We start from the raw sequence: 15,620 nt of genomic DNA on the forward strand, positions 1-15,620 counted from the left end.
TTTGCTGTCTGAGCCACCAGGGAAGCCCTGCACAGAGATTAAACATCAACAATAACCCAAATCATGATTATTTCAGCTCACTGAGCTCAAGGCCAGCAACACTGTTTGGCATGGGTAAACGGGAACCTATTCTACTTTGGCACCCCAACCCTAATAGTCATGGACGAGCAGGCACTTGTTAGGAGGAGAAACCACTCATGTGACGTACCAGAGTAGATAGTGCATTCCAGAATTCTAGAAGACAAGCCAGGAATGGAACTCAAGGCTTCCTGGGACTTAATCCACCTTGTTCCCTGTGAAATCACACTGCTTCCTGCTTAACTATCAAAAGGGGAGAGGGGAATTATTCATCTTTATTACCGTAGTAAACAGCAAATATCTGGTGTGACTCAGAGTTAATAAAGCCCATTATAAAAATCTGTCATTATTGATACTCACACCATATATAACAGAAGCATATATATGGCACCAAGTTGACAATTTTGCAGATAAGTAAAGGCTTAAGATTGAATTCCTAGAGTTGAAAAAAAAAAAAGTCTGATTGATTGACATAGAAATAAACACATAAAAAATATTTCAGAAAATAAAGGCAAGATTTTTGTTAAGGAATGGATCAGGTTGGATTAATCCAAGCAGGAAATGGCAGTGGAAACAAGAAAACCAAAGACAGATGTAAGGAATTGGCTGCGTTTAAAAGCCAGTCCTGTATTTCACTGCCTGATGCCATCTGGTTTAGCTGGCATCCCTGCCAGCCAGAAATTTCAGGGCTTGCAAAGCTGCTTACAAAGCTGCTCCAAGTTGATGTGTGGTGTGTTTACTTTTAAACAGTGGCTGCCTTCTCTGACTGGTTTTAAAAATAGGCAAATATTCTAAAAGCAGAATAATGAATCACTGGATCGGGCCAAAATGAAAGAAGAAAAATGACTCAGGCAGACTAGTAGCACAGCTGTTCCACAAACATTTGGCCAAATCATTGTAAAACATTTTGACAGTGATATCAGATCAGAGTTCGTAAGTGCAGTTAGGTTTGTTTTGACAATTCCAGAAGCACAAAGTAGAGTGTACAGTAGCTATGTAAGACACCACCTTGGCAAATTTGGCTTTTGTTTAAAAAAAAAAAAAGAAAAGGAGAATAGCTGCTCGATATGTGTATAATGTGATAAAAATCAGAATGCAAGTACATCTTTTAAAATGTATTTATTTACCAAATATTTATTGAATACCTCTTATATTCAAGGCAGGGACTGAGGTTCTGTGCTCAACTGGCACATCACTTTATCACATTTTTAATGCACTAAGAAAATAATTCGTAGGCTTCCTTTTCAAAATGGCACTGTGGGCTTGATGGATCAAGCAAAACGTAGCCCCAGGAATTTATAAAAGGATGAAAGATAAAGGAAAGAATGAAAGAGACATTTTTTTTTTTTAATAAACAGATGTTCACTGCCTGTTTTGCAACCACACTGTGACTAAGTCAATGGTACTTAAGATAGAACTTTCTGATTGGTATCCCAACCATTATGACATACCATAGTACATTTTATGATGGGCTTGTCTAAGCATCTATTTAGCAGCTGTTGGATTGCTTTGGTGGTTATTCTGTTTCAGATTTCCTTAAATTGTCTGCTCTGTGATTCTCCATGAATGGGATAAGCAAGACCCATTGGGTCTGTAACCCAAATCCTCACTGATATTTAGTAATTAGAGCTATGCGGCCGGAGCGCTCAGAGAATGCTGCAGCTGGAAGGGACTGGGCAATCATCTGGTCCCAGATTCTCAGAGCGGAGCTGAAGACAAAGGGCCCCAAGAAGGGCAAGGAGTCTCATAAGCGCTGTCACCCCACCCAGGGCTCCTCATGCTGCCCTGCGCTGCTCCACCTTCTGCTCCACAGTCTCCCATACTTTTGTACTTCAGGAGCCAGGAACACATTCCCCAAAAACACTGGGAATCATGCCCTTGTGTGTGGTGTGTGTGTGTGTCACTCAGTTGTGCCTGACTCTGCGACCCCATGGACTGTAGCCACCAGGCTCCTCTGGGGACCTTCCCAACGCAGGGATGGAACCCAGGCCTCCTCATTGTAAGCAGATTCTTTGCCATCTGAGCCACCATGGAAGCCCCATGACAACAATAACACTGGATAAATTTAGCTTTATAGACACACATAACACACACACACACTACCATGTTCTTATTTAACATCAGAGAGGAAAACTTCATCAAAACCAAAGCATGTCTATGAGCCAGTGTTTGAGAACAACTGCTCTAGACAACATCTTGACTGGACTCTGCAGTCAACCATCTCCCCCTACCCCCCAACCCCTGTGCCCCCAATCCTACATACAACTAAGTCTATCTAGCCTTCCAAACTCTAAATCCTTGGTAAAACAAGTGTAGCTCTCCACCCAGAGAAGATGACCTCAGGAGAGGAAGAAGTCACGTTCAGAGAATATTCCCAAGCCTCATTCCACTCCCCAACCAAGAAGCTGAGAGACAGCTGGCATAGAATCCATTCAATGCATCTACACGTCTGGCAGTCAGAGCCGGCTTCCTGGGAATGCACCCACACAATCGCAATTGCCCTTCACCCAGGCGATCCACACTTGGCTTAATGATCTGGGTACACTGTCTTGAAATTCTTAGTAATTTTTGAGCAAAGAGCCCCAGAGTTTTTGCACTGTGGCTCCACAAATTGTTGTCCTACCTACAGGACAACCCCTGGTGCTGGTGCCCAGAAGACCGTCTTTCAAGATACATCAGGGGCAAGCTGACGCTAGAGAGGCAAGGTTTGGGCAGTGCCCACAGTGCAGAGGTTCATCAGAAACCTTTCCTGGTGACCGTTTGCCTGTGAAGACTCCTAACCACTAAGGACATGGGTTAGTGCCACTCGGTAGGGTAGACAGACCTGCACTTGAATCTCAAGTTGGCCACTATTTAAGCGGTGAGAGCAGAAGATCAATGTCTCTTGGAGACTCAGTTTTCTCCTCTGCAAAATGGGTGTGTCTTTCTCTGTCTCAGAAATGTATTATTAGTAAAGGAATTCATATGTCAATCATTTAGCCTAAAGCCTAGCACCTAGGAAATAATCAGTAGTAGTAATGAATGCTTAATATAGTTGCATTTACTTTCCATCTTTTCACCATAAACTCAGTCAAAGTTGTAATGGCGAGAGAAGGGGTGTGTGTGTGTGTGTGTGCATGTCTGTGTGCACGCGTGCAGGCATGTGTGAGTGTATGTATAATGGTGGGGATTAAGGGTATTATCTTCATCATCTGAATAATCCAAAGAGAACAGGTAAGATCAAGAACACCGACTCTAATTACTGAATTAGAGTAATTCAGTACTCTATGTAATTTAACTCACCCTATGCCAAGTTAAAGATTTCCCTGGTGTGGCCATAACTTTGGGTCTTTAAGGTTTAATCTCTTTATTCAAATCTGAATTTTAAAAGGATTTCTCTTTATTTCCCTATTAAAGCAAACATTATATACAATAATGTTTTTAAAAATTTTTAACTTATGCATGAAAAGTCTCTTGAGTACTTTCGTTTGAAATCTAAGTAAAGATTCACATTATTATTAGAAATAAATAAATGACATAGAGCGGCCAACTCACATTACTAATACATCAAAAACCTATTTTAAGATTTATAGATAGCTTGGTTCTTATTAGAGCATCATATCATTTTGAAACACTTCATCCTTTTTTTAAACTTTGTTTTCTGCTTGTTAAACATTAGAGATGAGACTGTTTTAATACACATTGAATATTCAGGGTCCATAAAATTAGGACTAGAAATACAGATATGGATAAAGGTACAGCTTTGGTATGATACCTAATAGGTTGTCAATTAGTAAAAATTACCATGTTACTTTAACCAGTACCTAAAACTATCAGGCAAACAAGACAGTATATCAAATAGACTGAGTGATATTTCTCTGCATGGAGAGACCTTTTTAAGTTTAAACACAGATTTTATGTTTCTATGAAACACTCATCTAGGCACTATTATTGTAGCTATCATTTTGTGAATCTTACTGATTTATCCTTTTGTAAGAATTTTTGGACTTACTTAGCTTAGAAACGGGCTTCCCTGGTGGCTCAGACAATAAAGCTTCTATCTGCAATGCTGGAGACCCAGGTTCGATTCCTGGATCGGGAAAATCCCCTGGAGAAGGCAATGGCAACCCATTCCAGTTCTCTTGCCTGGAAAATCCCATGGACAGAGGAGCTTGGTAGGCTACAGTCCATGGCGTCGTAAAGAGTCAGACACGACTGAGCGACATGACTTTCACTTTCAGCTTAGAAACATAGTCACTCACTCAGAAAAATGTGTTCCAAGAACTCTTTGGAAATATATTTCTCACACCCCACTAAGTAGAATTTTCCTCTCCCTTTCTTCTTTCCTACTCTATGAAAATGTATCAGAGCTAACTTTCCTTCATCATTTCCCAGGACCACTAGGGAAGCCATTTGCTGACGGGAACATTGATTTTTTTATTACTTGGATTCCTTCTTTCCTTGCTTGCACTCAGTCGTGTCTGACTCTTTGCAACCCTGTGGACTATAGCCTGCCAGGCTCCTCTGTCCATGGAATTTTCCAGGCAGGTATGCAGGAGGGGTTTGCCATTTCCTCCTCCAGGGGATCTTCCCGACCCAGGGATCGAACCCTCGTCTCTTGTGTCTCCTGCAGTGGCAGGCAAATTCTTTACCATTGTGCTACCTGGACCCTACCTCCAAATGGGTAATAAAATAAAATTTTACCCCAATGGCCTGGCTTTGAATCCTTTCCCATTATTTATCAGCTGCTTGATTAGAGTGCCTGTGTGCTAAGTCACTTCAGTCCAACTCTTTGCGACCCCATGAACTGTAGCCCACCAGGCTCCTCTGTCCATGGGATTCTCCAGGCAAGAACACTGGAGTGGGTTACCATGTCCTCCTCCAGGGGATCTTCCTGACCCAGGGATCAAACACGTTTCTCTTCTGTCTGCTGCATTAGCAGGTGAATTATTTACCACTAGTGCCTCCACAAGTTATTTAACCTTCCTTAGCCAACATTTCCACTTCTGTAAAATGGGTATAATAACATCTTTTCAGCAGAGTCATCCCTTGGACTAAATTGATGAGATAGTACGAGCAAAAGCACCCAGGAACTCCATAAGCATTCATTTCCATTCTGATCTCTTCTTTACAGCCTTAAGCAACAGATTCCAACCAATAAATCCAGCTATATCTCAAAAAATCTTCACCTGGTATCAGAAGCACGAACTCAAAGGGGTTATCGATATTGTATTATAGATTTTATAGTATTTATTAAGTTCTACTAGGATTCTCTACTCTGTGCTCTATAGATCAGGGATCACCAACACCTGGGATGCAAAGCCTCATGACCTGAGGTGGAACTAATATAACAATAATAGAAATAAAGTGCACAATAAATGTGATGTGCTTGAATCATCCCAAAACCTACCCCGCCTTCTGTGGAAATATCGTCTTCCACGAAACTGGTCCCTGGTGCCAAAAAGCTTGGGGATTGCTCCTGAAAAGAACACAGATATAGGAGATCACGCCCCCACTTCTAAGAGCTTGAGTGGTTTTCAGCTGATTGTTGTCAGCTCATGCAGAGATGAACTCAAAGTAGGGTCAGAATTGGGACAGAATGTGACTCAGGAAAATGCAAAGAGACTCACCCAGCCCATGTCCTCAAATGCCACCCTTACCAAGTTGGCTGGTAGAATTCCCGCAGGAACTTGATCCCTAGGCTTCCTACTGGTTCCCCCATGGATACGCACAAACACACCGAGAGAGATAAGAGTCAGTCTTGACATTTACTTATTGCTTAGCATGAATGAGATTTTCCAGAGTCTTTCCTGAAAACAAGGATTGAAATGTGAAGAGAAGGGAGTATGGAAACTTTCGGACCCTGAGGAGGAAAAGAGAAATAACACCAAAAGATACCAAAGGTAGAAAAAGTCAAAAGAAGAAAACGATGACAAGAGACACTTCACCTGTATCATAATTTTGCTGAGAGCTAGTTTTGCATGTGTAAAGCTTGCTTCCAAAGAGACATTCGTATAATATGCAGTTAAATTGGATTCAAGGATAGTTGTTTCAGCTACTCCACATAATTCCCACTGCCATACAAAACACCTGGTTTGTGGGGACAAAACAGTTTACATAAACAGAGTGAGTCTTGATTTTTTTTAACTAAATGTTTTCTAATGAAATCATACCCAGATTTAAAATAAATAAATAAATAAACGTTGAAAGCTATGAGCTTGGGCTTAAATTTCTGACTCTAAATAATAAGTATCTCTGACTATAATAAGAAGAAATTTTTTTTTAACTCCAAGGCCTAGATTTTCTTCAAAAGTGTGCCAGATTTTGGCTCCACTGAAGATAAGGAAAATTCTCAAGTAACTAACATCAAACCTGCATGTCCATCAGACTCTAAATTCTAATTGGAGAAGGGCCAGGTTATTCTCCCTAATAACCCAAGAGATTCGATCCATATTTCTCTTCTGCACATATTCTGTTGAGAAAAACTGACTCCGTGAAAGTCCCTATTTAGAAAGTCAACTCGGAATTAGAAGTTTGGAGGCAATACAAGTTATATCATTGGTTTATTAAAGACAAGCATTGCTGGGAATTTCCTTGCAGTCCAGTGGTTAAGACTCCAAGTTTTCACTGTATAAGGCCAAGGTTTGATCCCTGGTCTGGGAACTGAGATTCCCAGATCCTACAAAGCCACAGGGTACAGCCAAATAAATAAATTTAAATTAAATTTTTTAAAGATTCTTTTTTTCTTTTGATGTGGACCATTTTAAAAGTCTTTATTGAATTTGTTGCAATATTGCTTCTGTTTTATGACTTAGGTTTTGTGGCCCAAAGCCGTGTCAGATCTTAGCTCCCTGACCAGGGATCAAACACGCACCTCCCGCGTCGGAAGACAAAGTCTTAACCACTGTACTGCCAGGGACGTTCCAATAAAATATATTCTTAAAAAAAAGAAAGACAACCATTGCTGCCTCTGGCAGTTATGGTTAGCTAAATGTTACTTAATAAAGTATTCTAATGTTAGGCTAGAAATGGTGATTGTATTTTAAAAGGTATTTCCCCCCCCCTAAAATTGGACTTCCTTTATTTAACCCCTTGAAGTCCATAGTCTTTTTGGAGACTTGTGTCTCATTTTGCTATCAATGATCAATTCCCCATCTCCCAGGCCAGTCTGTCGGCAAATCTTTCCAACCCTTCCTTCAAAATGTACTCTGAATTCAGTCATCCCATCCCATTCTGTAATCCAGGCTTTCACCGCTTTATCTGTGTGCCATGATAAGAAGCCTCTTCCATTCTCTCATATCCTCACATTCCAGGCTATTTCAACTGAACACTTACCATTTTCATCATATTACTCCTTTGCTCAAGAATTCTTGACACTCTGCTGCTTCTGATCAAAACAAACTCCTTCATTGCACTCTGAAGATTGACTTGGTAATGCTAGTTTACTGCTATCTAAAACAAAGCGAGCGACTGAAGAACTGCAAACAAACTTTCCACACAAGACTCCAGCAAAATGCCCAGCTCAGAGAGGGGCTTAGTAAATGTCAGGTTACTCTTCCACAGTTCAGACCTCTACTCTGGTTGAAGAGAGTTTAAGCATTTCCTGAACAAACTGTGCTCTTCCTGACATTGGTTTTGCTAATGATTTCTGTCTGAAGGAGAAAAGAATTGTTAAAAAGATGTGTTGTTGTTGATGTTGACTCACTAAGTCATGTCCGACTCTTTGCGACCCCCTGGACTATAGCCTACTAGACTCCTCTGCCCCTGGGATTTCCTAGGGAAGAATACTGGAGTGGGTTGCCATTTTCTTCTCCAGGGGATCTTCCCAACTCAGGGATCAAATCCGCATCGCATCGTCTGCATTGCAGGCACATTCTTTACTGCTGAGCCACCAGGGAAGCCCCAGAAGATGTGTAGCGTCCTTTTTTACACCTGGTTTCCAGAAATGGTATCTCTCCTACACTCTCTTTCTATACCCTACCTGCCTTCAAGCCCATGATGACTATCACATCTTCCAAGAAGCTGTACCCATCTGCTCTGGGTGACAGATTTTTCCCCAAAATCTCTCTGCCTTTTAAAACCCATAGGAGATCTCATTGTACTTCTCTGTGGCAGAGCCCACCAGACTTTGACAGAGTACTAGAAATACAGAAACTACGTAAAGCTCATCTAATTAATAAGAGCAGAAGCAGAGACACCCACAATCCACCAAGTGGATAAGGAGTCGCTAAATAGTTGCTGCTCATTTATCCTGTAAACCCTACCTTGACATGAGGTAGAAGTGTGAGATGTAGGTGAAACATACAGCTGCTTCATGGTTTATACTTAGCTTAATTCTCCAGAATCAGTCATCATTAACAGAGGGGCTAGTTTAGTCCTTAATTCATATCAAACATGATGCTAAATGGTTTATCTACATTGCTATTATTGTTTTAGTCACTAAATCATGTCTGACTCTTTGCAACCCCATGGACTGTAGCCCACCAGGCTCCTCTGTCCAGGGGACTCCCAGGCTAGAATACAGGAGTAGGCTGTCATTTCCTTCACCAGGGGATCTTCCCTACCCAGGACTGAAACCACATCTCCCACATTGCAGGTGGATTCTTTACCACTGAGCCACCTGGGAAGCCCCCTTTATATATATAGTGTTATTTCATTCTTCCAACAACTCTATGAGTTATTACTAAACACATATGGGAAACTGAAGTTCAGAAAATTTGAGTGACTTATGCAAGACCATACAGTGATGGAAATGAATCTGGAAACCACCCCTCACTAGTTCCAAAGCCCTAGGCCCTTAACTTTCACACTAAATTGTCTCAGAAAAATATGAAGAAAAGAGATGACTAGAGGAGTAAGCACTGCATTAGGCTTTTGAGAAATGAACAAGTCACCATTCATAGACAAAGACGGCTCCTTTTCTCGTGGACTCTCCTTATTCCCTACAATAAATTCAGTAATATGGAATCACTTTGTAAACGCTGACTTGGTTTTCTCACTTACTATAAATGAGATGTTTTCCTTTGTTTTCCCTCCTACATGTGTGGTTATAGACAACATGCACTGGAATTCAAAAGGCATGCACAGTGCGTGTGATGGCAAGTATTGCGTGGTGTGACACTCCACACACTCCTTACTCAAGAATTCAGAGGGAGTGTCCCCAAGTGTCTGCAAAGCATCTTTCTGTACACTTGTAACTTCAGGTGAATTGGGAAATACAGATTGTTGGACTTCGGTCATAACTTACTACGGTAGGACTAGGGCCATGGAACATACGTTTTTGATGAGTGCTCTCCAGTGATTATTTTAAGAAAGATCGAGAAACAGGGAACTCTAACTCCTATCTTGGATTCTCTAATTAGGTGCCTTTTCTAGATCTATGCGAATGCATTGATCTTTTTTAAAATTTAATTTTTGAAGGTTGTTCATAAAACTTCATAACCATCCTTCTGTAGGGGTAAAAGGCAGGAATTACTTGAAATAAATGACAACCGTTATTGGAAGCTACCATATCAAAAAAAACCCATGAATTTCAGAAGTGGACATTCTTGGGACATTTGAAAGAGACTGGAACAAACCAATCAAAATTGACTGATGAAAAATATGCAAGAATTCTCAGTGCTCAAAAGATGATGGTAAATTAATTACAAGTTGTACATCTTGTATTTTCAAGGAAGAATCTATTCATGCAACCCAGAGAGCAAGAGCCTCCTCTCTCCATGGCTCTTTTCTGTACATAAATTTTGTTAAAATGAAAATGAGGGAACATTTATTTGTGTCATCCCAAATTATGACAAAATCATACTATTTAGAACAAACAAGCTTTATATACTACATTTTCTCTGGAACTCTGTTGATTATAACAGGACTTGTCTTGCTCATGTGGAACAGAAGCACAATGAAGAAAACTGTACATTTGCTTTCTCCCTGGAGTTTGGGTTTACATGTGTCTGTCTCGAGAGCCAGCCAGTCAAGCACTTGTTATTCCTCAAAATCTTGCATTTAGGAAATGCATAAAAACAGAAGGAGCTTTTCTTTTTTTTTTGTTTGGTTTTTCTTTTTGTTTTAACAGGAGACTTTATTCTTCAGAGCAGTTCTAGGTTTATAGATAAATTAAGTAGAAAGTATAGAGAGTTCTTACAGACTCTTTCTCCCTACACACGTAGTTTTCTTTTTCTTCTTAGAGACGCAGCTTGGAATAATGGAGAGGGTTTAAACAGTCCAGTCCAGGGATGTGAGTTTAAATCATAACTCTGTTATTTACTAACAGTGTGGTCTCTGGACTTCAATCTTTGTCTCTGCAAATTAAGAATACTAATAGGTACACAGCATGGTTATTCCAAAGATCAGAAATAGTATAAAGGAAAGTCTAATGAATAGACAAATGCAACGGATAGTCACTGTCATTTCTAAGTTAGGATGGGTTGATTCGCCAGTTGGGAGGATTTCCCTTCACCATTGTCTTTCAGGGCAACATTGAGTGGGAATACAGAATAACACCAGCCATGGGGAAAGTGTCAGAAAGAGCAAGTGATGAAGAATCAAGGCTTCACCTCTTTCACCTGCAGAACGAATCCGCCCCTGGGGGCTGCACAGTCTAGGAACCCCAGGGTAATTGTCACCACCATAATCATGCAATCTAGTAAAGTCTGATGGAGGAGGAAATGTCAACCCACTCCAGTATCCTTGCCTGGAAAACTCCATGGACAGAGGAGCCTGGAGGGCTGCAGTCCATGGGGTCGCGAAGACTGAGCGACTGCACGCACATAGTCAAGTCTGAATGGGCTGTGTAATGTCAGCCATCACAGAGCCCAGATTCTTACTCTGTATTACTTTGTCCTCTTTCAATCATTACTTTTTAAAGTGTTCCTTCCTCCAGGAGCACCATAAGAAGGAAGGAAGGAAGAAAAGGAGGGAAGGAAAGAATCAACTCTCAGAAGATCTAAGGTTTAAATGATGGTGTGGTTTAACGTGTATGATTATGTGACTTTAATGGATGACATTAGACTGCAAGCAAAAGCTGATGCCAGCGGAAGAAACCCAAGCCTTCCCTTCCTCACATCTGTGACCTCACACCACCTGGGGTCCCCTGTTAAAGGAGGTGCAACTGAATATGCGTGTTAAGAGGTCACTGAAGGAAGCCGTGACACAAGGCTCTAAGTATGGCAGCCTCACCTCAGACCGAACTGTTTCAAGAGGGTCTGCCTCACCTGTCCCATTCATCACTCCTGCTGGAGACTGTTTATTTAGCCGGAAGTGTGGGAGCACCAGTGAGAAACCAGCATTTGGAACTGGGCTTCAGGAAATGCTACTCGAACCAGGACAGTGATATTTTTATCTTACCTAGCCAAGTGCCAGCTCTTAGTACACGTTTCCTCATGCAGTTTGAACAATGACATAATTTGCTCTCCTTTGAAATTGCTATAGCTCCATGAATTTTATAATAAAAGAAAGCGAAAACGGAGAAAGTGAAAAAGAAATGTGCTCCAACCACCCAAGGTTTGGAGATGGAAATATCACCAGAGGGATTTCTGGAAGCCACACTTCAACAATGTGTGATTAAAAAAAAAAAAAAAAAATCATACTCCCCATCACTGGGTCATATCAGGCATTCTCTTTTTTAGGTCATGCAGCATGCAAGATCTTAGTTCCCTGACCAAGGATAGAACCCGTGGCCCCTGCAGAGGAAGTGCAGAGTCCTAACCACTGGACCACCAGAGAATTCCCCAGGCATGCATTTTTAAATACCCTTCATGAAAAAGAAGATGGTAAGAAGGCAGCAGGTGGGGTGGGGGTAGGGAGGCTCTTTTCCTCAGAGCAGAGCATACCTGCAGCATTGTCGAGGCTGAAGGCAATGCGTACTGGCTTATCTGCAGGTACCCTGGCTGTGCTGATCATGTGGGCACCTGAGCCTTGGCCTTCCTCTGGGTCTTCCAGCTGCAAGGACAAGACAGAGCCATGGTCACTTTATCCAACATCATCCCAAGAGCCCTTTGGAAATTAGAAAAGAAAATTAGTAAGCAATGTTTTCTTATTTTAAAGCTGTTTCTAGCTCCTAGCTTCCTTTCCCTACACCTGCTCCACTTAAAATTCTTTTTCTGGCTTATAAAAAAAAAAATTTCCTTTAGAAATACATCTAGAATGAGATTTACAGGATGGAGCAAAATCTCCACCCACCTCACTTTTTTTAATATCCCCTATACTGACCCATCCAGCCCTGGCCCTTTGAGGTCTTACATAGTGCTTTATTTTTAATTGAGGGGGATAATGAATCTTAATAAGGCATCAGACAGCTCTTCACACTCAGAAGCCTAAATTGGATCTGAATTATTGATCTGGGAGTGGTAACAAATGAGTATCATATCATGGAATTATTTCAATGACTACTTAATTATTTCAATACCAAAGACTACTTAAAGACATTCCCCCGTTATATTATGAATAGTATGTGCTTTAAATATCTGATTAACTACCTACAAGTCTATCAAACATTTCTAAAATAGATATGATAAAAGCAAAAGACAACATACAATATAAGCAAAAGAAAATCCTAAAACATCCTACGCATACTCCACCCCACCTACTAAATTGTCATTGAATTAATAAACTAAGATAGAAATGAATGGAAAAACATACTACAGATAAGATGGATTGGGGTGGGTGAAAATATATAAGTATTCTTTGTTAAAATAACAGAATGTAGCCCAAGTACATTTTAACAAAGATATTTGATTGTTTTTATTCAATGGAACTAGGAAAAGATGTTATTATAAATACACGATATCTTTGTCATTTAAACCCATATATTTAACGTCTCTATTTTTAATCAAGCATCCCCCTAAGCCCTCTATTTTCCTTCTCATGGAGACAGTAAACCAAAAACTCTGAATGATATTTTAAGGAAAATGTTTCTAAAAATGGCAAAATATAAACCATCTATTTACCCATCCTTAGTGAGATTCTGGGAACTGCTGTAGCAGGGCATTTTCTCACAGCAAGGGTTCTGATTCTTTCCCATAACTTTTCTCTATCTAAAAATAGTGTTCTAGAAAACTGAATTTTGTTTTCATAATTATTTATAGAGTGAAAGCAAATGCATATATATATATATGTATGTATATTTAGACATACATACATATGGAATCATCTTACCCAGTACATGAAAAGAGAACAGGCTTATTATATTAAACACCTAGTATAGCTTTGGAGAAAAACCAGCAACTGTTTATCACCCAGTTAGAATCATACTTGGCCCATTCATTTAACACTGCAATAGCAATGAACCATAAAGCACTCCAAGTCATGTCATTCTAAGTTAGAAAAAAGTATTAACATGAAACATTCGACTCAAGAAAAGGGTAATATAAAATCACTGTTACTTGACTCAAAATTTGCTTTATCTTAGCTCTGACATACATTTGTGTGTAGTCTCGTCTGGTTAGAATCAACCATCTCGTTAGCCACCTGTTCCTAGGGAATAGAACAGACTGTCTCAAATTAAACAAAACAAACAATAAAAATCCCCTTAAAGTTGCAGCCAAAAGAAAAAGTCTTATCATCACACCCTGTACCATCACCAAACCATATTATCGGAACATCTGAGGGTGAAAAGCTTCACTCCTCCTATGGCTAAATCTCCCAGTGCTTTCTTGCACCAAGACAGAAACCACAAGGGGTGGAAATTTGCCTCCGGGGGTTCTGTAGAGAGATCCCTGGCAGGGTTTCCAGCCAAGGGGTGAGGGAGAATGAAATTGATCAACACAGCTAATTAGAGCCCCTCCCCTCCACACAACGGAGAACATCTGTCTGCCTCCCAAAGGATGGCGGGCGGCAAAGTTGGGTGGATCTGGAGTTCCACACGGTGTCAGCCCCTTCACCCACTTGCCTTTTCATCACACCGCCTGGGGGAAATGGGCTGATTCCTCCTCGGGGCGGTAGCAGAGCTTTGGTGAAGTTGCTGGTGCTCTGAGCGTTTCGTTGGCCTTTCACACCTGTCGCCTTACCTCACTTAGTCGAGTGTCTGGACTCGTGTAATCCAGGGCCAGCCACTGCCTTGGCCGGTCGCTGCCTTTGTGGAGTGGAGACCTAGTGGCAGTCCAGGCTGCACCTGCCACATAGCAGCGTGACAATCTGAGCAGCAGTGACAGCTGGGAGGGCGGCTCGCTGCTACCTGCTGTCCCCCAGACCCCGGCGTCCCACGGGGCCTCTCCCTGTTCCGCTTCCCTCCACGACCCCTCTCTCCTTTCCTTGCCTCTCCCGCAGCCAGGATGTTGTCATGCTTCTAGAAAAAGCAAGCGCAAAAGAAAAACCCTCCTCCTGTCAAGAGGCATTGATAAACAGCAAGTTGCGGAGCGTCCAAATGTTTTAATTCATTAGTCCTGGCAAACCTAAAATACAAACAGACTTGCTTCACAAGACAGGAATGTCTTCAGCGTGACCCAATCGGTGTCTGTGTCTATTCCAGCAAACGGGCCGGGAGAGCATGACTGCAGTCAGCAAAAATGTTTCGGCCGCTCCAATCGGCTCCCCGGGACCCGGCCAACTTGGACGGGCCATCGGCGGACTCGGAGGAGATGATAGAGCGATGATTCCGCGGAAGAACGTGAGGGCTGAGGTTGAGCTGCTGTTGGGCTTGATGACTTGATCCCATCTACGATGCAACTGACCGCGCAACAAGAGTCAATGGTAAACAGGCCGGGAGAGTTCAAACTGTCCAAACTTTTTAACAGCCATCAACCTGGAGGTCAGAAGTACTTCAGAAGAGTCGGATGTTGGAGTTTAAATGATGAAAGATAAACAAATATTAGGAGGATGCATCAAAACAAACATTGTATATTAACACGTATATATGGAATCTAGAAAGGTGGTACTGATGAACCTATTTGCAGGGCAGCAATAGAGATGAAGACATGGAGAACACACTTGTGGACACAGTGGAGGAAGGAGAGGATGGGACAAATTGAGAGAGGAACATGGAAACATAGATATTACCATATGTAAAATAGGTAGCCAGTGGGAGTTTGCTGTATAACACAAAAAGCTCAGCCTGGTCTCTGTGCCAACCTAGAGGGGTGGAATGGGTGGGAGGTGGGAGGAAGGTTCAAGAGGGAGGGGACATATGTATACCTCTGATTGATTCATGTTGCTGTATGGCAGAAACCAACATAACATTGTACAGCAATTATCCTCCAATTAAAAATAAATAAAAGAGAGAGAATGTACAAACTGGGAGAAAAATCTTTGCAAAATACATACTAGGTAAAGGACAGATATCCGAAACATAAAAAGAACTCTTACAACTCAGCAACAGGAAAACAATCCAGTGGGCAAAATCTCCGAATAGACATCTCACAAACAAAGATATACAGACAACAAATAATCATGAAAAGATGCTGAATACCGTATGTCGTTAGGAAATTGCAAATCAAAGCAAAATGAGATACCCTAATAGATACGCTATTAGAATGGCCAGGATCCAAAAAAAAAAAAAAAATCATTGGCAATGCCAAATACTGGTAAGGGTGAAAAATGGTGTGGCCACTTGGTACTGGACAATTTGGTAG

The 15,620-nt window shown here is 41.3% G+C and overlaps 1 protein-coding gene across 1 annotated transcript in view; it reads right to left on the bottom strand.

Moving 5' to 3' along the window:
• The window catches only part of MAP3K7CL (MAP3K7 C-terminal like), a 44,847-nt gene extending 30,761 nt beyond the window's left edge, over nucleotides 1-14,086 (bottom strand). The window contains exons 1-2 of the mRNA XM_068981541.1: nucleotides 14,061-14,086; nucleotides 11,886-11,994 (exon numbers count right to left, since the gene is read on the bottom strand). Of these exons, the coding sequence (XP_068837642.1) occupies nucleotides 11,886-11,955 (70 nt within the window). The 5' untranslated portion in view covers nucleotides 11,956-11,994; nucleotides 14,061-14,086. The remainder of the gene's footprint in view (nucleotides 1-11,885; nucleotides 11,995-14,060) is intronic.
• Between the last annotated feature and the right edge of the window lie 1,534 nt (nucleotides 14,087-15,620).

This window comes from Capricornis sumatraensis, chromosome 1 (genome assembly GCF_032405125.1).
Source record: "Capricornis sumatraensis isolate serow.1 chromosome 1, serow.2, whole genome shotgun sequence".
NCBI classification, from domain to species: domain Eukaryota; kingdom Metazoa; phylum Chordata; class Mammalia; order Artiodactyla; family Bovidae; genus Capricornis; species Capricornis sumatraensis.